At 34.1% G+C, this 20,810-nt stretch overlaps 12 protein-coding genes and 1 non-coding gene across 13 annotated transcripts; 7 read left to right on the top strand and 6 right to left on the bottom strand.

Moving 5' to 3' along the window:
* Window positions 1-75: 75 nt before the first annotated feature.
* NAEGRDRAFT_74910 (uncharacterized protein) lies at window positions 76-534 on the bottom strand (the record flags this gene model as incomplete). Its single annotated transcript, XM_002670013.1, has 1 exon — window positions 76-534. One exon carries the CDS (start codon window positions 532-534, stop codon window positions 76-78), a length of 459 nt encoding a protein of 152 aa, XP_002670059.1.
* A 400-nt stretch (window positions 535-934) lies between these two features.
* On the top strand, window positions 935-1,720 carry NAEGRDRAFT_53759 (uncharacterized protein; the record flags this gene model as incomplete). Its single annotated transcript, XM_002670060.1, has 1 exon — window positions 935-1,720. The coding sequence occupies one exon, from the start codon at window positions 935-937 to the stop codon at window positions 1,718-1,720; it is 786 nt and encodes a 261-aa protein (XP_002670106.1).
* A 377-nt stretch (window positions 1,721-2,097) lies between these two features.
* On the top strand, window positions 2,098-3,036 carry NAEGRDRAFT_53758 (uncharacterized protein; the record flags this gene model as incomplete). The annotated part of the gene is made up of 1 exon (XM_002670059.1): window positions 2,098-3,036. One exon carries the CDS (start codon window positions 2,098-2,100, stop codon window positions 3,034-3,036), a length of 939 nt encoding a protein of 312 aa, XP_002670105.1.
* Window positions 3,037-3,151: 115 nt separating this feature from the next.
* On the bottom strand, window positions 3,152-4,174 carry NAEGRDRAFT_53757 (uncharacterized protein; the record flags this gene model as incomplete). Its single annotated transcript, XM_002670012.1, has 1 exon — window positions 3,152-4,174. One exon carries the CDS (start codon window positions 4,172-4,174, stop codon window positions 3,152-3,154), a length of 1,023 nt encoding a protein of 340 aa, XP_002670058.1.
* A 226-nt stretch (window positions 4,175-4,400) lies between these two features.
* On the bottom strand, window positions 4,401-5,861 carry NAEGRDRAFT_74906 (uncharacterized protein; the record flags this gene model as incomplete). The annotated part of the gene is made up of 1 exon (XM_002670011.1): window positions 4,401-5,861. One exon carries the CDS (start codon window positions 5,859-5,861, stop codon window positions 4,401-4,403), a length of 1,461 nt encoding a protein of 486 aa, XP_002670057.1.
* A 117-nt stretch (window positions 5,862-5,978) lies between these two features.
* NAEGRDRAFT_74905 (uncharacterized protein) lies at window positions 5,979-7,007 on the bottom strand (the record flags this gene model as incomplete). The annotated part of the gene is made up of 1 exon (XM_002670010.1): window positions 5,979-7,007. One exon carries the CDS (start codon window positions 7,005-7,007, stop codon window positions 5,979-5,981), a length of 1,029 nt encoding a protein of 342 aa, XP_002670056.1.
* Window positions 7,008-7,546: 539 nt separating this feature from the next.
* On the top strand, window positions 7,547-8,641 carry NAEGRDRAFT_74904 (uncharacterized protein; the record flags this gene model as incomplete). Its single annotated transcript, XM_002670058.1, has 1 exon — window positions 7,547-8,641. The coding sequence occupies one exon, from the start codon at window positions 7,547-7,549 to the stop codon at window positions 8,639-8,641; it is 1,095 nt and encodes a 364-aa protein (XP_002670104.1).
* Window positions 8,642-8,868: 227 nt separating this feature from the next.
* On the bottom strand, window positions 8,869-11,403 carry NAEGRDRAFT_74903 (uncharacterized protein; the record flags this gene model as incomplete). Its single annotated transcript, XM_002670009.1, has 1 exon — window positions 8,869-11,403. The coding sequence occupies one exon, from the start codon at window positions 11,401-11,403 to the stop codon at window positions 8,869-8,871; it is 2,535 nt and encodes an 844-aa protein (XP_002670055.1).
* Window positions 11,404-11,988: 585 nt separating this feature from the next.
* NAEGRDRAFT_74902 (uncharacterized protein) lies at window positions 11,989-15,876 on the top strand (the record flags this gene model as incomplete). The annotated part of the gene is made up of 5 exons (XM_002670057.1): window positions 11,989-12,091; window positions 12,148-12,611; window positions 12,659-13,294; window positions 13,665-14,517; window positions 14,558-15,876. 5 exons carry the CDS (start codon window positions 11,989-11,991, stop codon window positions 15,874-15,876), a joined length of 3,375 nt encoding a protein of 1,124 aa, XP_002670103.1.
* A 136-nt stretch (window positions 15,877-16,012) lies between these two features.
* Window positions 16,013-17,383, bottom strand: NAEGRDRAFT_59772 (epoxide hydrolase-related protein). The gene is made up of 3 exons (XM_002670008.1): window positions 17,075-17,383; window positions 16,972-16,994; window positions 16,013-16,923 (listed from the first exon to the last, which is right to left on the bottom strand). The coding sequence occupies exons 1-3, from the start codon at window positions 17,142-17,144 to the stop codon at window positions 16,039-16,041; spliced, it is 978 nt and encodes a 325-aa protein (XP_002670054.1). The 5' UTR covers window positions 17,145-17,383; the 3' UTR covers window positions 16,013-16,038.
* A 352-nt stretch (window positions 17,384-17,735) lies between these two features.
* NAEGRDRAFT_t748 lies at window positions 17,736-17,824 on the top strand. The gene has a single exon. It is a non-coding gene; the product is annotated as a tRNA-Thr (tRNA).
* A 169-nt stretch (window positions 17,825-17,993) lies between these two features.
* Window positions 17,994-18,639, top strand: NAEGRDRAFT_81941 (glutathione-s-transferase; the record flags this gene model as incomplete). The annotated part of the gene is made up of 1 exon (XM_002670056.1): window positions 17,994-18,639. The coding sequence occupies exon 1, from the start codon at window positions 18,028-18,030 to the stop codon at window positions 18,637-18,639; it is 612 nt and encodes a 203-aa protein (XP_002670102.1). The 5' UTR covers window positions 17,994-18,027.
* A 95-nt stretch (window positions 18,640-18,734) lies between these two features.
* NAEGRDRAFT_53750 (uncharacterized protein) lies at window positions 18,735-19,613 on the top strand (the record flags this gene model as incomplete). Its single annotated transcript, XM_002670055.1, has 1 exon — window positions 18,735-19,613. One exon carries the CDS (start codon window positions 18,735-18,737, stop codon window positions 19,611-19,613), a length of 879 nt encoding a protein of 292 aa, XP_002670101.1.
* Window positions 19,614-20,810: the final 1,197 nt, after the last annotated feature.

Raw genomic sequence — 20,810 nt, 5'->3', positions numbered from 1 at the left:
CTTCTGGTGAATGGCTTGAAGAGGAAACAAAGTATAATGAATTTATTTGAGGCATGGACCATTACAAGACCAACTTTATGTATAGATCACAACAGGTGGCACAATTGTCACAACACAAATAGTTATGATTATGAAAACAATGTTCATGCATAGCAAGATAAAAAAGGTGAGCATTGACAGGGAGGAAAGTCTTTTAGCCCTCTCACTCGACGATTTTCTGTACATTACCCAAACAAACAAAAATGGAATACTGCTCATACAAACACATCCAAAACATGTCATTAAGATAGAGAAACAAATGGCCATGGTGAAGGCACTTGAAGCTTCTGCAGCATCTTGATCAATATCTACAGGAACCATCATGACAGGCTGCTGATATTGAGGTTGAACATAAATTGGATCATGCACATAATGAACTGATTGTCCAGTATGCGAAGGTTTCGTTTCGTATTTTTGTTCGTGGCTGACTGGAACCGGTTCGGATGGGTTGATAGCTTGTTGTTGCGGTTGCGTAGTGTTTGTGGTTGGATTCATTTTTTTTCCTTAATTTCGAATGGAAGAAATAAAGATTCTTTTAGAAATTCTTTATAAAATTCCAAAGTAGAAAATTTACATATATAATGAAGATAATTATTTCATGAAAATTACTTGTAAAGTTCAAAGAAGATGAAATATTTATTTTGGAAATTGTCTTTAGACAGTATGACTTTCCTTCAACTTCATTATCTTTAATCCAACCATTAACGTTGAACGCTTCAGTGACAGAGTGCTTGTCAAAAAATTATGGAGATTCGAATACTTTCCAATAAGCCTACAAAAAACCTTGCTCTCAAAGCTTTGTCAACTTCTACTACAATTGTATTACAAGCGCGCTATTTTTAAAAACTCTTAAGGAAACAAACTTAAAAAAAACAAAAATTCTCAAAGCCTACAAATGAGCACGACGACCACTACCGAAGAAGCCTTCTTTTTATCAACTCATCAAGCACCAGCAGCAACTGAGGAGGAAGAACAACATTCCAATCCAGATGTTTGCTCTCCTCATTGTATACAAGATGAAATTGAATCAATTTTGAATACAAAATCATTGCCAAGAAAAACAATTACAGCATTTGAAGTGACGTCGATTTTCCATTCCGTACAAAACCTCATTATTCAATTTGCTAGTCAAGCAGAATGCGAAGCTTCTTCCTTAAATAATAATAACAAGTATGAAGAGGTATTAATGGAGAAGGTATTTGCTTGGTTGAGTCAAGTTTCTTCCGAATTGTTGGTAATATTTGAAGAACAAGTCTACATTGCAGTTGTTTTTGTAAATATGATTAGGAGAAAGAAGGCTAAAGTTTTGGTGAATGAAATTTTCAATGAGAAGGGATTGAATTTGAGCTTTGGAGAGGATGTACTCTCTCAACATGTTTCGAATACTTTGGAAAAGTTATGGATTGAAAGAAATTCTAATCAAAAATTGAGGATTTCCAATTGTTTTGTTGAGCAAGTTGCATCCATTTTGATAGACTTAATCATGCTGACTAATGACAAGAAGGCCCTTGAATCATTGCATTCGTTATTTGAGTTATTCGGCAAACAAGTCAATGCTGGATTTTGGCCAGAGCAAAGAGAAGCCATTTGCAGATATCTTTCGTACAATTCATTGAATTTGATGGGTCACTTTACCTTCTATTCATTGAAAAAGGAGTTAACCATGGAAATGGATAATTAAAATAATGTAAATAAACACCAAAATAATGTACATAACAATAATTTTGCATTAAGCTATTAATACAGACTTTATAAAGTCGTTTCTGTAAGGCAACCTATTGCAATGAAATGTTTGCAAATGAGTTGGATTTGTTTCCTTCTTCTCTGCTTGACATTTTCTGGAGTGACCACATGAGTTGTTTCAATACCTTAACTACCAAATATAGCGCCAATTTATTCCACTTCCAATTTGCTGAGGTATATTTTCTAATATGCGACTCTTTTAACCCCATTACTGTTTTCTTCCAATTCCAATTCCTTCATGACCACCTTAATGTGAAATCTCAGCCAACTAACTATAACTGACTGTAAACAAAAACCCAATCAACAAAAAAAAGCATGGGCGACAATATGACTCTTTCCAACTCCTCTCAAGACCTCATATTGGACAAGGCACCACGTCATGACGACTCCAAATCCACAACAGGCAATATTAAAGATAACATTCCAGTTAAGTTCAAAAAACCAATCATGAGTAAAAAGAATTTAAAACAATGTGGACGAGTTATTGGATGGATAGTGTATTGGTTATTGATATTTGCTGGATGGGTTGCAATAGCAGTTCAATTCGGAATTATGAGAGCTTCTCCTGTTAATCCAAATAATCCTGAAGATTATAGAAAGGACCTCTTTATTGGAAAAGACTATACTGTCGATAAGGGATATCCAGCACTCATTGTTCATGCTATTGGTGGAATATTGTGTCTACTCATTGGTATATTGCAATTTCAGGATGTGATTCGAAGAAGAGTGATGATTATTCACAAGATTATTGGTTACATCTTTTCAGCGTGTGTGTTTATTGGATTCGTGGGTGGATTATGGCTCATTCCATATAGTGTAGGAGGTGTTAACACAAAAGTTGCCTTCTCTCTCCTATCTCTGATATGGATTGTCACTCTGGGAATGGCTCTTTTATACGTAACCTTTGCTCACAAGAATCCACTCGTAAAACATCTTCCTAAAGGTGATAGAATTCAAAGACATAGAGAATGGATGATTCGATGTTTCAGTTCTGTATGTGCTGCCATCACTCTGAGAATTTATCTATTTCTATTTGCTGGTTTTTACATTGCTGGCAATCCAAATCTCTCTGATACTTCATATGGCATTTTGGATGCAGCCCAGAAGGAAGTTTATGGAGCTTCAGCTTGGTTGGCTGTGAGTGGAAATTTAATCATTTCAGAAATTTATATTAACATGGTTGTTAGAAAGAAAATTGTGAATGATGGAAATTTAAGTTCTGAAATGCAAGTTAATCCTTCAAAAAAGTTTTAATCTCGAATAAATATTGAAATGTTGGTAAAATTAGTAAACCAGTGAAATTATATACAACAAGATTAGCCTAAATATGAGCAATACTACACATTTGAATTATGAAATTGTTACCAGACTATTTGGTAATTGTGCATTTCAATAATTGGTCAATAACACTCTCAGTAAACTTAATTTTTTTGTCCTTTCTCTTTTTTTTTAACAATCTATGCTTTTCCTTAATTATCCGATACTGTTGTCTCTCCTCTTCATATTTTAGTTTTTCTTTTAGTTTTTGTTCATAAAGTGCAACAGTGTTCATTGCAGAAAGAATCTGTGTACCAATATATCCAAAAGGATTTGTTTTTGAATTCATCCAAGAAAGATTTATAAACATGAAAAGGCATCCAACTATTTCAATAAGATGATCTGCATTGCAAAAGTCCCAAGTTTGAATCTTATTGAATAAGAAATAATCCAATGAATATGGTTGATGTGAATAAAAGAAGGTAATTTTACAACCATGGATGATGAAACAAAGAGAGAACATTCTTTGTGTGTTGGTGTGTTTTCTTTGCATTATGTGTGATGTGAAAATACAGTTTCTCCATTCCTCTTCGCTCTCTATTGACAAGTCACTTGAAACTATTCCACACATATTAAATTGTTCATAGCTGATTGCTAGTAATTGATTGACCAGGATATTTCCATTCTCATCTCTCAAATAATCATTCACCTTAACTTCAACTCCTACAGAATTAAATAGCTTAATAATAAAGTTCAAGAAGGGAATTTGATTTAACATAGAAGATCTCTTGCTCTTCAAGTCATATTCTTCCTTTACAAAACTAGCAAAACATTTGAACATGGGAGAATAAATTGCTATCTTTGGATATTCTCTAATGTACTCCTCCATATAATATTCAGATTCAAACAATATATTTCTAAAAAACAGCAAGCTGTACATGGTATACTTATTAAAATGTTCATTCAAAAAAAACGGAACTTGAAAGCTTTTCTCAATATCATCATCAAAGTAATCTTGCACATTCCATCTCAGAACCAAATCAAGAACAAACTTTTCAATACTTATTTTTTCTCTTTCCTCGGGAGATAAATCATCATCATTTAATCGGATGGCTTGTTCCTTAATTTCGGCCATTCTTGAATTGAAGAAAAGTTTGTTTTCCGCTAAGAAATCAATTTTGTTGTGGATGCCAATGTTCCAAAGCTTAATATTATTCAGGACAACTTGGTTATGACGGGAGAACAAGAGTGTTTCAGTCATTTTTTTTATAAATTGTTTTCCGTTATTTTTGGAGGGAAATATTTAATGAACAGTTTCGCTTTTGTGTACTCAAAATCAAGATGAGTTGATTTCTCCACTTCTATTTAACAAGTGAAATCTTGAATATTGCATCTTGTTCATCTTGTTCATAATCCATGTTTTCAAAATCAACTATTCGTACTCTTAATTTAAGTGAGCCTCTACTTTGAGTTTCAATCTTGGTGTAGAATGTGGTGTCATTGAACAATTCATTCACAATTCCTTCCTTTCCATGAATGAGTTTGAATGCTTGGTTGGCTCCTTTCAATGATTGCTCTCTTATATTTTCAATAGAAAGAGTTAACAATAATTCATTAAGAAGAGGTAATTCTTCGAATAGATCTCCTATGGTGACATGATTATTCTCCAATGTCTCACCAAATGTCAGAAATCTTCTTGCTTGTTTGAACTTTTTACATTTTTGGAGAAAATTTGTCTCAGGTTTGGCTTGGTACAATACGTAGGAGTCATCAACGAGTTCCAATGTTTCCTCCAATACCTCCAAAATATCACTAAAATCTCCTTCAGAACCAAGTGAAATTGGAAACATTTTCAACTTGAAGGTGTTTACAATGTGCCTAATAATGTCCAGATCCAATTCCTGAGTATTAATACAGACTTTTTCCAATTGATTCATTTGCATCATGATTTGTAAATTCCCAGTTTCATTCATATCTCTTTCACCATATGAAAACTCTGTCAATTCTCTACAATAATCTCTAATATTCAAGAATAATGTATTGGGAAAACAATAGTTAAAACCAATTGCAAGCTTCTTTAGGTGAGGTGTTCTGGTAAAGAATGAATAGTTGATGTCATTATCATCAGAAGTGGAAATATCCAATGATTCCAGAGCAAATGGTCCCATATCATCATTAATTGCCAAATTGCCACTAACGCATGTCAAATGTTTTAAATTCTTACATTCAATAAGAATAGCATTCATCACATCTTGTGGAATGAGATTATTTAGATGTAATTCTTCCAAATTTGACAAACTTGAAACCCATTCTTTCAATATTTTGATGTTTTTTTGGCTCATTTGCTTGAATATGGATATATTGAACAAGGATAACTTTTTCAAACCATTAAAGCATCCAGTTTCTTTTGATTTTTTGAAAAAATCAATTGTCAACACTAAACTCAATCCTTCATCCCCATCATAATTATTACCCAATTTTAATACTTTACATGCGTTCACACAAGCAGCTCTAGACACAAAATCAACCAATCTAACAAAGTATGCCTTGTCAAAACGATCCCTATGCAATTTCATCCTACTTTTGAGAATAATCTTTTCATAAATTATGTGTTTAGTGTCCAATGTTCCCTTCCCACCCAAAATTTCAAAAAACTTTTCACACACAGCCATAACATTTGGCAGTAAATCGGTGATTGGATCCAAAAAAAGGAAAATATTGGCCAGTATTTCATTGGTCAAGTGTATTAGAGATTGGGAGGAGCAATCTAGCTTGGTTTTTTTCGAAAGATGCTCCGTTGAATGTGAATCGTGTCGTTTCATTTTTTTTGTTTTGGAATCAAGTTGGAGGGTTACCTTTTATCAATTTCCACAACTTTGTGGATATTCGTAGATTTTCATAGGATAATTTTTGTAATGTATTTTGTTTGATTCCCTTGATTAGTTCTTAAAAGATTGTTTCAAGAGTGCATCCATTTCTTCATCAATATCACGACCCATATAAAATGGATCGTTACTTTTGTGTGTTAAGCTTGTAAGATTTTTCAGATACTTGCTCTCCAATAAATATAGAGCTCCTACATTGCTAATATTTGCATTTGCAATTGATAATTCTTTCAGGTTGGTCATATTTGGACATTCAGCAATGACTTTCATCCCTTCATCTCCCAATTCGGCATAATCCAAGTATAGGTCAGTGATATTCTTAGCATTTTCACTGTTAAGGTATTTTTTCAATCCATCAGGGGTGAAAGTCCCACTATCCATATAGATTCTTTCAAGTTTAGTAAGGTATGTATTGTGTGTCAATAAATCCATCAACGTGTCGTCGGCTTCATTTGAAAATGAAATAGATTTCAAATTTGACAGAAATTGACTTTTACAAAAATGTATATAACCTTCATAGTTTCTCTTTTGTGTATTGCTAATGTCAATAAATGTCAATTTTGAGAAATTTTCACTTTCTGAAATATATTTAGATGTCAAATATGAATTCCCACCCCAAAATGATTCCAAATGAATTAAATTTTTGATATAAGGACTATCAGCCAATGCCTTAAATCCATCATCACCAATATTAACTCTATCCAAATCCAAATAGGTTAAATTTTTCAGAGTTTTCCCCTTAAACAACTTGTCAATCTTATTAACTGTCTCATCTCTTCCATGTACGGATAATGATCTCAAATTTATCAAATATTTTGATTCAGAAAATAGTTCAAACAATGTATCCCACGAACAAGTTGCTTGTGAAATGGAAAGATTAGTGATGAGCAATGATGATGGGTGTAAACAAATCTCTGAAAAATTATTCCTATCGATTGATGCATATGATTTTTCAAATTCAAATTTTAATGACTCTCCGAACCATTGACAAGAAACCATCATGACAACTGCCATCTGATCAAAATCACAAAATTGCATCATGTGAAAGATCATGTCCGAGGGAAGTGGATTCAGTTGAGACATTTTTTATTAACAAGTTTTCGAATTTATTATTATTGACTTTCAAAATAAATAACACCACAAATGGAACAATGAAAGCTGCCAAATAATAATTTTGATTGGTAGCAACCTCAGGCATGACTAGTGGATCCTCACTCTTCACTGCAAACACTTTTTCAATACGGTAATATTCAATTTGAATGATTTGTTTTTCCAAAATTAAATGCCTTCTCTGATTAGAACATAAGCATGTGGTACTTCAGTGAGTTATCTTCATCAATACAGTCGAATTGAAAGGTAGCACAATATAATGTTGAGGTTTTGTTCGTTCTTAATACAGTTGAGCTAAAAGAGGATTTGGTTTCAGGAACTGTTCCCAAATTTGGGATGTTCTATTCAACTTTTCAACTAATTGTAATGTGTATTGTTAAAAACTCTTATTTTTGTGGGTTGGAAGCTAGCTGGAAAGTGGGAAGTAAAGTATTTCCTCAACTGATGGTAAATTTTGAATCTGAACGTTTTAAAACAAACAACATTACAAGTGACAACAACATTACAAAAAAATGTCCTCATCACAACAACAGTACCATGGAATATTACGACAGGTTCCCGCCGAGTTGATTTTTGATATTTTGCGTTATTTGGATTTTGTTTCACTCAAGCCTTTAATATTTTGCTTTGTAACTGTTGACTATTATTTGCCAACACAATTACAAGAGACAATTAGCCTTGGTTTATCATCATTATCTAATGTTTCTAATGGTGACAGTGGTGGATCTGGCTCCGGATCTGGCTCTTCATCTAGTGTTGGATATAGTGATGGATTTTCTTATTGTTCTCTCCCGATTAAACATTTATTTGGTGATGAGTTTGGGATTGCACGATTTGGAATTTATTTAAAGATGAGATTTATAGAGAGTATTCCTGGGACATTGAAATTGAGTCACGGTAGAAGAAATAGCTTTGATGATATTTATAGAGAATTGGAAAAGTTATTTGTACATTATAATCCAATGATGAGTAAGAACTTGAAAAGAATTGGAAAGGAATTTGAGGAGGAACGAATTAGGGTTAGTGTAGAGTATAAAATTCAAAAGTATTTGGATGTGACGGTAACGAATGAGAATTTTATGGAATTTTGTAGAAATTACAGACATGCTTCAAAGATCATTTTGGAAAATTGGGGAAAGTATGGCTATGGAAGTGAATCAAATTTGAGGTATAAAATTCCGGGTAATATTTTGGTGGCTTTCAAAGAAGTTTACAAAAATCTTGTAAAACCTTTGAAAAATATTCATGATGAAAAGGCAACCTCAAAAAATCCTTACATGAAAGCACTTATTGTTGTGGTTAATTCAATGAATGAATGTGCCAAGTATTTTAAACTATTGAACAGAGATTTTATTTACGCAAGCAGTAGACTTGCAAATGATTATCCAATACCAGTGGAATTATTTGGCAAGTTTTGGAGATATTTAGATAATCCACTCACATACGAACCACTTTTACATATGGTGACGAACTTGTCAGATAAAAGGCAAATTATCATTGATATTTGCAACTATTTCTCAAACATGAAACCACCACGCACATGCTATTGCTACACAGGCAGACTACGAAAAATTCTTGGAAATATTCAAACTCTTTTCCAAACATAATGCAAAAGTTCTAGGCAATGATATTTTTGATTTGCTCTATTTCGAATCATTTGAAGAAACTCTGAAAAAGACTCTCTACTTTAAGAACAACACAATGCAGATAGATGAATTGACAGATTTTATTTTTACTAATGGAACTAGGTAATTCTTACTTGTCATAAAATCAAGTTTTTCCAAATTTCAAATGGATTTCTTTACAAAAGCGATTATTTCTTCATAATTATTACCTATTTATCTGTAGGACCAGTGAAATCAGTGAAGGATGTGGAAGATGAGATTGTATCTGATGTTTCGTCTACGTCCAATCCACTAGATGAAGTAGTGGACTCATTCTCTTGATCCAATTCTTTGAGGAATCTTTGGAATGTATCTCTATAAAACATTCCCCGTACAATGGAAAACAGTTTATCCAACAAATCTATCTGCCCATATCCATCCCTTATTTTAGAAACGATTGTAAACTCTTCCTCTTTAGAAATATTGAGCTCATATTTGGCATCCTTTGTCAGGAATTTGGCAATTATTTCCTGTTGCTTCTTGACACGGTTATGTGTACGTTTAATCTTTCTATATGCTTCAACTTCTTCAAGGAATAGGCAATTTTCGTATGATTTCTCATTAATACAGAATATTCTCAACTTTTCTTTCATTTCCTTATTCTTCCAATAATAGTCAAACTCGAAATTCATTCTTTGCTCTGAGAATTGTTCTTGTTGAGTCTTGATTGTCTTTTGAAGTTCGTACTGGTCGGCCATATTTCTTGCCAACAGAACAAATGCATCCACAATTTCTCCTCCATCAATGACAATCTTCACCTTACTACAATTTACATGAATGGGTATGAGAGCATTGTATCTTGAAACAAAATTAGTTTCCCAAATCTTGGCTGTGCCAGAACAAATGTCCTCCATCCTACCAAGCAACTCTTGCATGGTTGGCTTGGAGTCAAAGTATTCATTAATTGCCTTGTTGGTGACCTTCTTCTCTGTGGCCTCATTTACCACTCTGGTCATGATTTTAGCCTGGAATGATGTGTTATAATTCAATATTTTACCATCTTTAGAATCAATGGTAATAATGAAATCTGATATAGCATTCAACACTTGTCTATATTTTTGTTCCTCAAGAGAGGTTCGATCTAATAGAGATTGAGCATTTTCGTGATCCTTTTGTAAGTGTTGATAGGACTTTTCCAAAACTCCAAGCATTAAATTAACGCGGTTTGCCAATCTACCAATTTCGTCTTGGGTATATTTGGGAATTCTAGAGCCGTTCATCACAACAGTTTCCCAATTGTTTGTAATTTTAACGACTGAATTAGTTAATCTCACCATTCTTCTCAGCACCACTAGCTCAATAAAGGCCATTACAGCTACAGAAAGGATAATTAACATGACTGTCATTACTCCCCAAGTAATAAGGAAAGAATTGATTCCATTAGTGTAAATTTTTCTAGACATGTCTGTTCTAACGAGAATTGTCTTTTCTCCATTAATATCAGACATGATTTGATAAGCAGACATTCTTTCACCATCAATGGCTTCTGGAGTCATTCCAGAATTTTTAGTCTTGGTAGAATAACAATACCTATTTGTAGTCGCCACAGCATCTGCAGAATCAAATGTAGAAACATATATTGCTGATTGTAACACCCAGCTGTCATCTTCTACATCTACCTGCAATGCTTCACTTGAAGAAACAACAGAATCGAATTGTTTAGCACTTGTTGATGTTGATTTTTCAACAACAAGCTGATCGCTCGAAGAATTGTAATTATAAAATGATATACAAAGTTGAGTCTTGGTAGTTAATGCATGAATAGCATCAGCGTTCTGGTATCTTCCGAATACCATAACACCTCCAGATTCTGATGAATAATCCGAGCTCAGTACCGGCATTGCCACGAGCATTAACATGTCATTAGAGTGATTTACATTGTTTGATGATGGCTTCATATAGGTAGCTCTCCTAGTTGATGTTACTGACATATCCTTAATGAGATAATGATCTGGCGAAAGATTTTCCAATTCTTCAGGTAAACTCTCCTCCAATGTTGAGTTAAAGCAAGCCATACTCCTTAATTTAGTTCCGTTCAAATAATACAGAGCAACAAGTGACAAGTTAACATTGCTCATATATGAACAAAAAATGTTGTTTGTAAAATATTGGTCAACCAGTTCAGGACTTGGCTCAATTGTGGTACCATCCTCATAGGTCACATTCACAAACAGATTCAAAGTTGAATCCCATGGTGCATATTCCAAAAGTTTAACATACAGACCACTATAATATTCGTGTATTCCTCGAGATACTCTAACACTTGCTTCCACCACCGAATTGTACTCAACCCTCGTATATGATAAATGGAAGGCAACGATCAATATTACCAGACAAGCCAACACTGTCACAAAGAACAGCAAGAGTAATATTGTTAGAGTCTTGAATCGAATAGAGTTTAGCCAACCCACTTTATCTCTCTTTTCCATCTCTTCATTATTAAATAAATTTTTAATGTCAAACTTCTTCTGCAGCACAGAAATTGCCTTTTCCTTTGCAGTGCTATTACTATGTGAACGAGTAGTTGACCTTTCATCATAGTTGTCTTCATATTGTTTATTTCCTCCTCCTCCGATGGCAATATCAAACGAGCCCGAAAAACTCGACATATTACTATCCATTTCTAATAATTCTGCAGAAGGCACTCGTAACTCTGATTCATTCACTCGAAGACTTGTTCTACTATCGCTATTATCCACAACCATTTTCTATCTCTTTTTCCACAATACTGTCTAAACGTGAACTTTTTTTAAATAAAAGAACAATAGATGATGCGTTTTCTCAAACCCTTGAAATATGATTTCTCTCCTCAAAGTTGTGTGTTGCAGAAAAATAAGCGACGATTGTATTTGTTTTTTTTTTAATGATGAAAGGTTGTTTGTTGGCGCAAAGTGTTGGTGGTAGTAAGAAAGAATCCGCACCACAAAACATCATAAAAGGTACTGCATAAGGAAGCGATTGGAGAAGAATGATTTCGAAAAGGTAGATTGAGAATGAGGAGTTTTGCGAAATCCATGATCTATTGGGATTTTTAGAGAATTGATTTGGTGTTTGGAATATGAAAGCAAGAGATGATGTAAAATACAAAAAGAGACAAATCTAGTTTTGATTTCTCTGATCAAGAGTCAAAAATGAAAAGATTTGGATGAATTGGCCATTTGTAAAGGTCCATTATTGATTGAAAAATGCATTGGGTCTTTACAATCAACTGTTGGAATACAACTCTCAACAATTTTTACAAAATCATTTTCTGATTAAAAGTGGAAATAAAATTAAAAATTAAAAAAAAAATGTTGCAACTTGATGAAGAGGAAGAAACCACTCAACAATTGGAAGGAATTCTCATGCAAAGTACCATTCCATTAAAATCTTTCAGAGGGAAGAATATTAAAGGTTTGTAAATAGTGTGTTCGTTCCGACGAATGGAAACAAGCCTTCTTCGGAATTAGATTATGAATTGGCTTTGGATTGGTGTAGGAAATTTGATGAGAGGGAAAGTGCTGTGGATTATTTGGAGGATTTGAATAGAGTAAAATTGTTGAAGAATTTATTGAATATTAAGAGCAATCTTGTTGGATTAACAGAGTTGTTTCTGACGAGTTGTTTTCGTCATGTTGGAAATTCAATGTTTAGTGGAAAACAAGAGGATTATGCATTATATACGAGAATTATACAGGATTGGATGAACTTACAATTGACAATGTTGCAACAATCGAAAGAGACAACAGGAGTGACTGAGAAGACTGCTTTTGATTATTTGATGGAAGATGATGAACAAGAAGAGGATGAGGATACAACAGCAACTGATGATGATTTTAATACAGAAGGGGCAGAGGAAGAGACAGAAATTAATTTTGATGAGGAGAAATCGGATGAGCCTCCAATTGTGAATATTTTGAATATGATTACTGATGTGAGTAGTTTAAATAGTTTGGAATATTGGATAACTACTTGGAACAGATGTTTGAGAAGGAATGTCAATTCTCTCAATTATTTTCTAATGCAGTTTCACATGTAGATAATTTTCCTTTACTAGAGGTGAACACCAATTACTATACAAGTTCTTTGGAATATTGTGTGAAATGTAGACATGTCTCCTTTGTCCAGGTGAAATTAATTACTTCACAATTAGAAATACTGTCAGAAATGTACAGCTCTGGAATTTCCAAATTTTTCAAACGTTTATGTAAAATTGTGGCAAGCAATAGTAGAGGATTGGAAACATTGATTCTTTCCATCACTGACCTTTCTTCCCAACATTTGGACACATTTTCAAATCTCCTTCTTGAGGAATTACCAAACATTCTTTCAAATTGGAAACAACAATCCAAGTATGTCAGTAGAATTTTCGATACAGGTGAGATTAGTCTCCTCGACTGCAATCTTTCTCATTATCTCATACTCTTACTTGCCGAATTGTCGAATTCTTGGACTAACTTTGTAATGATTCAAATTACAAAGAAACTACTCTCCTCCGATCATGATACACTCCACTCCCTCATTTCCTACCTCTTCAAACATGGTTCAAAAACTCTACTTCAATTCCTGAGTCACTGGCAAACACTTCTTCCCAATAACAAGCTGCAATTATTCAAAGTTTAATACGAGCTCACATCAAAAATGACTGAATCACAAACATTTGGCAATCATTCTCTTGTGTGAACTAGATCAACACAATCACCAAAGTGAATCTAACATTATCGTGCTCCTTAATATAACAAAGAACAGTAAAATCGTGTTCTGCGAATTTCCTCAGCACAGTTCCAATTTCTTCACTTCTCTTGGTGCTGATTCGGATCAAACATCACGCGATAATGATTTTAAAAAATTAAAAAACAAAATCAAATCCTCCACTTTTCCGAAGGCACCACACTGAATCAACAACTACTAACAATTTACTGCTTGTGTTTAGTTGATTTTGGAAAGAACAAACCACCATAGTCACTTTGTAAATATTTACATCTAGAGAGAACAATTATCAATGACTCTTCCAAGCGCCTCCACTACTGCTGTTACTTCCTCATCATCATCATCGACTCCCAGCACTGTAACAACACCATCCTCAACATTGACTCCTACTACAACTTCAGCATCATCTACTCTCGCAAGTACAGCTGCCTCTGCAAGTGGTGCTACTTCAATAGTAGTGACTGCAACAACAAGTGTCACCACACCAACAACTGCTGTTCCCAAGTTGGGAGTTACTGGATTGACCACAGGAACTTCATCAGCATCATCAGCTAGAAGTAGAACTATTTCTATTGGGAAACCAAATTCATCGACCACACAGAAGGATCCTTCTTTTGATTTATTACTTTTACAACAATATAGACAAGATATTATGAAACTATTCGAATCGGAAATAATGTCCGATTTGACAATTGTTGTGGGTCCTTCAAAATTGATTGGAAGTATGGAAGAGGATAAACCTTACAAGACAACTAATAGCTCTGACAAGTTTAAAAACAAGTATTATCCATCAGATGACTGCTCTGTTGTGGAATTTAAAGTACACAGAGCTATTTTATGTGCTCGTTGTGAATATTTCAGTAAACTATTCCACTCACAAATGAAAGACTGTATGCAGGGTTATTTAAAGTTTCCAGATAAGAGACCAGATGATTTCAAGTGCTTGTTGGATTTCTTTTATTCAGCTGTGATTAATATTAATCATTTTAATGCATTTGGTGTTTTGAAATTGAGTGATGAGTTGGGTGTACAAATAGTGAAGGAGAAATGTATTGAATATGTGAAGGATTGTGTATCAGCCGATAATGTATTTGATGTTTTGGAAGAATCATCATTCCATAACTTTGATGGTATGTATTTTTGTCATTGACGTTTATCCTAAACTATTAGAATTGAGAAAGTACTGTAAAGAATATTTGGAAGAAAATGCAAATCAAATGTTCTTCTCGGAAAGCTTTTTAAACATTACAAAGGAAACCCTGATTGACTTGTTAAAATCTGACAAGATTCACTTGGGTGAATTGGATATTTTCATTGCTGTCGTTATTTGGGGAAAACATCAATTAATTCACAGAATGGGTGTGCAAATTGTTTCACCAAAATCAGGTGCAAATCAAATTACTGTACAGACACATGTTGCTTCAGGTCATCAGAATAGTGTTGGAAGTACTTCAACTCCAACTAAGACTGTCATCTCTTATGGAATGGATGGTTCTAGTAAGGTACTTTCGAAGGAAAATCTTCCAGATCATTTGAAGAAATCTGGGCTGACAGAGAGTTTGACTGAGAGAAATCTTTCAATTTCAGAACAGAAAGCTCCACAACCAAGTCCAGAATTATCAATTTCTGAACTCAATCCAAAACATGACGATGATGATGAAACAGATAAGGATGTTGTGGATGAAGATGATGAATATGAAGAGGAAGTTGACACCTTAGCATATAGTACACTCAATCCTGAAATTATGTTAACCAATCCTTCTGCCTCTCGCAAACAAGATGCAGATGAATTGAAGCAAAAGAAGGAAAGAATTCTCAAGATTGTCAATTATACACACGATAAGAGTTTCTGCCAACAATTGGCCAAACTATTGTACGATATTTTACATAATGTTAGATTCCCAACTTTGGATCCTATTGAATTGTATGAATTTGTGGAAATTTCAAAGGTTGTCCCAAGTGAATTATTACTTGAAGCTTACAGAGCTCACTCACTTCAAAACAGAGTTGACTTGTTCAATTCAGCTCGTCTCAAAGTCAGAGAAGGTTCTCTTTTCTATGTCAGCGGTGTTTGTACTGATGTACCAATTAGTAAGCTGAAAGGTTGGTGTCTCTACTATCACAAACCATACCATCACCCAACTAGTGAAGCAGATATTCAAGCTATCAAAGGAACTCGTATTCTGATAGGCGCTCGTCACAAGAATTCTTCTGCTTTGGCACTTTGTGCTATGGGTATGAAGCAAAAGGTTTTGAGAGAAACATTTGAAAATGAAACCACTAAGGAGAATGGATGTTTCTTTTATCACTGGAAGAATCACTCATTTGGTTTCTCTGGATCGTCTCTAGTTCAACTAGGTACTGCTGATCTTTCAGAAGGCAAAGATAAAATTTCATGGCATTTGACTGGCAGAGGAGGATATAGATGTGGAAGCTTGACCTCACTGAATGAATCGAAAGAATGGGAAAAGATGTTATTTTATGCTTAATACAATTATTTATTATACTTGTTTCACCAGAGTGGTTCCTCTTAGGAAAAATCTTATTCCATTGCAGTTGTATTTTGTTAAATATAAGAAATTAAGGTATATTATAGAGAAATAAAGTCACTACTCAGAATTTAATAAATAGAATAGTTTTATTATTTACAATTATTGTTGAGTAACAAATTGTTCAATTTCTTGAATGACAGTGTTTGGAATTTCCAATGCAATAAAGTGTCCAGCTTCAAATTTGATAATTTTAGACTTTGGTTTAACGCTTTCATCAATGTAATACTTAAAGCTCAAATCAGCAGTTTCTTCTATAAGGGCAAGATCATCCTTACCCCACAAAATAAGAGTTGGAACCTTAACCTTTTGTTGTTCAAGAGGTGCTTCCAATGTTTGTCCAACTTTTGGATAACGTCTTGCATCTGGATAACCCAATTTCATCTTGATAGCATTAGCAAACTTTCCAGTCATGAATCCCTTATAGTAGGCCATCATTGCATCCAAAGCATCTGGTTGAGCCCATCCCTTTACATAGTGATGATAATCTTCCATTGTCAAAATACCCTTCTTGGCCAAATCCAAATAGGCAAATGCAAGGGCTCTGTAATTATCATTCTTGAAATAATTTTCTGGAATTGAAAATCCAAGTTGCATGAACAAGATATACCAACTCTTCTTCAATTGAGCATAAATGGTTTTGAGTGGCAATTGACCAATTTCTCTTTGCATTGAAACTGGATGAGGAACATTGAGAACAATTAACTTTTCAACAACTTCTGGATAAGTAGATGTCAAAACCCATGAAATAATTGCACCCCAATCGTGAGCAACAAGGACAGCCTTTCCTTTTCCATTCTTGTAATATCCTTCAATCAATCCTTTAATATCATGAACTAGTTCACCCATATCATAATTATTTAAATCTGTAATATCTGGCTTGTCACTAGTATTATAACCACGAAGATCAGGTGCCATCAATGCAAATCTCTTTTCTCCATACTTAAAGTTTCTCTTGGCAAAATCTTGCAATTGATAGGTCCAACACTGAGATTAAAATTCGTATGAAAATTCTTCAAGTTTCTTGAAACTTACAGTAGCAGCAGCTTGTGGGAAACCTATAACAATTTTAACATAGAATCATCACACAATATAATATTTAAACAATGATCCACAAATAATAAATTATTAAACCTACCATGAAGATAAATAATCAATGGATCCTTCTCTCCACTATAATTTTCATCAAAATTTTCCTCTCTTCCCATAGTAATTACATTCAAGGAAATTCCATTTGTTTTAATCAATCTCGATGGGAAATTATAATTCAACTTGGATGGCTTATCTTGATAAAAATCGGAAACTTTAGGAGGTGGCGATTTAGTAAGGGAATTTACTTGATAAAAGAGAATGAGAGCGGCGATCAGGGAAAGGAGTGTTCGGGTGATGAGTGAACACAAGGATGATTTTCCCTCTGCAAGATCTTCGACTGCCTTCTTTGTGTCTTTGGCCATTTTTTTTTGTTTTTGATGATTTTGTTCGATGAAAATTGTTCAGAGAGAAATTGATTACAAATTAAAGGCCGCGCATGTAGTACATAAAAAATCCCGATTGGGTGCGATCGCATGAAATATTCAATGTCCTACATTATGTACTGTTTTAGTTCGTGATAATTTTCTTGTAATTAATTTCTTGTCTTGAGCATTCATTTCAATCTCGATCATGTATCATGTATCTTTGAGCTCACTCTTTCTAATTTTTCCAGATATATAATGCTGAATAAAGCTTTTAAATAGTGAACTGGGTTCCTCACATTACCAATCAAATTTATTAATTATTATTTTTTATTTCCATCGTAAGGCGGCTTAGCACAGTGGCAGTGCATCAGTCTTGTAGGCAGAAATGCCGAGATAACTGAGGGTCGAGGGTTCAATTCCCTCAGTCGCCTTTTGCCAATGTAATCAAATTTTTTTCAACAGTTGAAAGATCAAAACAGGTTCCGATATAAGTTTTGTAAACAAATTGTGCACCCGTGATAAGAAAGGACTAATTCTATCTTCACATCTGAATAAATACCACTTCAATTGCATTCCATCACACTCCAATTCAAAACAAATAACAAAACTCTAATCTTAACTAAAACACAAGAAAATGGTCGTTGAAATTGTTTACTTTGCAGGTCCTGGAAGATCCGAACTTCTCAAGTTGATCGCCCACGTAGCCAATGTTGATTACAAGGTTGTTGGTATCACTAAAGATGAATGGCCAACTCACAAGCCACACACAAGATATGGTCAAATGCCATATTTAAAGGTAAATGACAAGTTGACCATTTATCAAACATATGCAATTGCCAGATATTTGGCACAACAAGGTGATTTGTATCCAAAGGACAATATTGAAGCCACACAAACTGAAGAATATGTTGCAGCCATTGACGAACTTTTCAATAAGTATGCCAGAGTTTTCTTCATTGCTCCAGAAGAAACCAGAGAACAAGAAAAGAAAGTTTTCCTTGAAGGACCAGTCAAGACAATCTTGGGTGCATTGGAAAAGATTTTGGAAGAGAATGGAGATGGACATCTCATCAAGGGAAAGTTCACTTGGGCTGACTTTGTTCTTTTGGACATGGTTTATGCACTCCAATTTAAGGAAGTTGATTTGAGTCAATTTACTCATATTATCAAATCTAAGGAGGTTTTGAAGGCTCATCCAAGATTCCAAGATTACGTTACTCAAGAACACAACTATAGAAAGTATTAAATAAAAAGTGTTTCAACAAAATTCAATATTGTAAACAAATTAAAAAAAATATTTAAACAATGCCTCACAAGATTGCGTTTTTTGGTTTAGGCTTGATGGGTCTTCCGATGGCAAAACATCTTCTTATCAACAACCACGAAGTGTATGTGTACAATAGGACGAGTACCAAGGCGATGGATCTTGTAAAGGAATTTCCTTCCTCTTGTCATGTAATTTCTTCGTCCGATGAAGATATTCAAAGAGTACTTGCTGATCAATCGATTGGAATTATTATTTCCATGTTATTTGATTATCAAAATATTGTGGATGTCGTGTTTCAAAATTTGGATAAATTGGGTGGATCACCATTGAGTGGAAAGGTGTTTATTCAGATGAGTACCATTTCTGTGGAACAATCGGCAAGATTAGATGAATTGACAGGTAGATGTGGTGGTGAATTTATTGAAGCACCCGTTTTGGGAACTAATACAGTTGCCATTGCTGGAAAGTTACAAGTTTTATTGGGATGTTCAAAGGAATTATTTGAAAGAGTGGAATCTTTGAATGTTTTACAAAATTTTGGAAGTCTTAAACATGTAGGAGAAAAATCAAAAGCTATCAAAATGAAACTTTCACTCAATTTCCTTGTTGCCTCCCTTACAGGTGTGTTGGCCAACTCTATTTCACTTGTCCAATCAAATGATCTCGATGTAAATATGTATGCAGATATTGTCAGAGATAGCGCCCTCTATTTTAAATATTTTGATATGAAACTTCCAAGGTTATTAAATCATGATTACTCGGATATGAACTTTTCAGTCAATGGTATTGTCAAGGATTTGGATTGTATTGAAAAGATGGCAGAAGATTCAAAAGTTAACACCAATCTTATTTCCACAATCAAAAATCTCTACGAACAAGCTGGTAATAGAGATGAACAAATCAAGGGTCAGGAAGATTTTGCCTCTGTCTTTGAAATAATGAAGAAGGAATGAGCCATCCAACTTGGATTAACACATTTGTAGTATTAACTTGTGAGATAATAACAGTTGGATTTAAATTGAATCGAGAACTTTATTTTCTGTATCCTGTTTCTTTTCCTTCAATTCTTCCTCTACCTTCTTGACCTTCTTTCGTATAAAGGTATAGTACACATACTGACACAGAATCAACCCATCCAACATTAAATTTCCAATACTAGTCGTGAGCCAAGGAAATTTGGACATGAGAAAAGAATGATCCACACTGAATAGAAAGATGGAGACAGTATAGAGAATATAACCACAGAACAAACTTCCAAAGAGAATGGGATTCATTCCCTCAGTACTAGATCTTCTAAAGTTTTTGACAATTTGTGAAATTCTTGAACCCAAATAGCAAACTGTAGAGATGAAACCAATCACATATCCAACAATCTTTTTTGCTTCAGTAGGTGGAAATTCTACAGCATTATGATCTTTGATTTCTTCTTCTTGAATATTTAAGAGTTTTCTTCCAATGCTATGTGAAAGTGATTGTGGAGATGGATTGTAAAATTGGAAACAGAAGAAAATTGATACAATTGTGATGGATAGAACTGAAACAATGATATGTGAGTTCATCCTGGTAGATCCTTCAGTAATTGGACCTTCCTCCTTTGTTATTGATTGATCCAAGTCATTCAATTCCTGAGATATAGACTTGTAAATAACTGGATTGAAATTACTCTCCTTCTTATCCATTTCTTGAGTGGTGTCAAACACTGCAGAACCAGTCAATTCTTCCACTGGTGTCATTATTGAAGAGCTGGTATTGAGTGAAGAAGAAACATTCTCTGAAATGGTTGGAATTGGAGTTTCTCCCTCATTCACATCCAATTTTTTCTGTTTTCTCTTTCTGTAAGCCTCTCTCGAATTGTAGAAAATGTATTGGCCAATTAGAAATATATCAATAATCACAAAATAGACAGCCAACACAATTTGAGTGAATAATTGACTGGAAAGAAGAGCTCCAATCAAACTAGCGCTATCAGCAACAGCCCACTGAGCAAGTAATAAGAGAGAAAGTCCATTTGCATTTCCCTTTATGAAATTCTGAATATAATTTGAGGAATCATACCAAAGTAGAAGAGTAAGAGAGCAAGACCCAGATAGAAGGAAGCCAATTCATTCGAAGAGTGAACACATTCTCCAAATGAAGTGTACATCCATTGG

This window comes from Naegleria gruberi, assembly GCF_000004985.1.
Source record: "Naegleria gruberi genomic scaffold NAEGRscaffold_75, whole genome shotgun sequence".
In the NCBI taxonomy this organism is placed as follows: Eukaryota; Heterolobosea; class Eutetramitea; order Acrasida; family Naegleriidae; genus Naegleria; species Naegleria gruberi.
The sequence above is the reverse complement of the archived record's forward strand: the minus strand, read 5'-3'. Positions and strand labels throughout refer to the sequence as shown.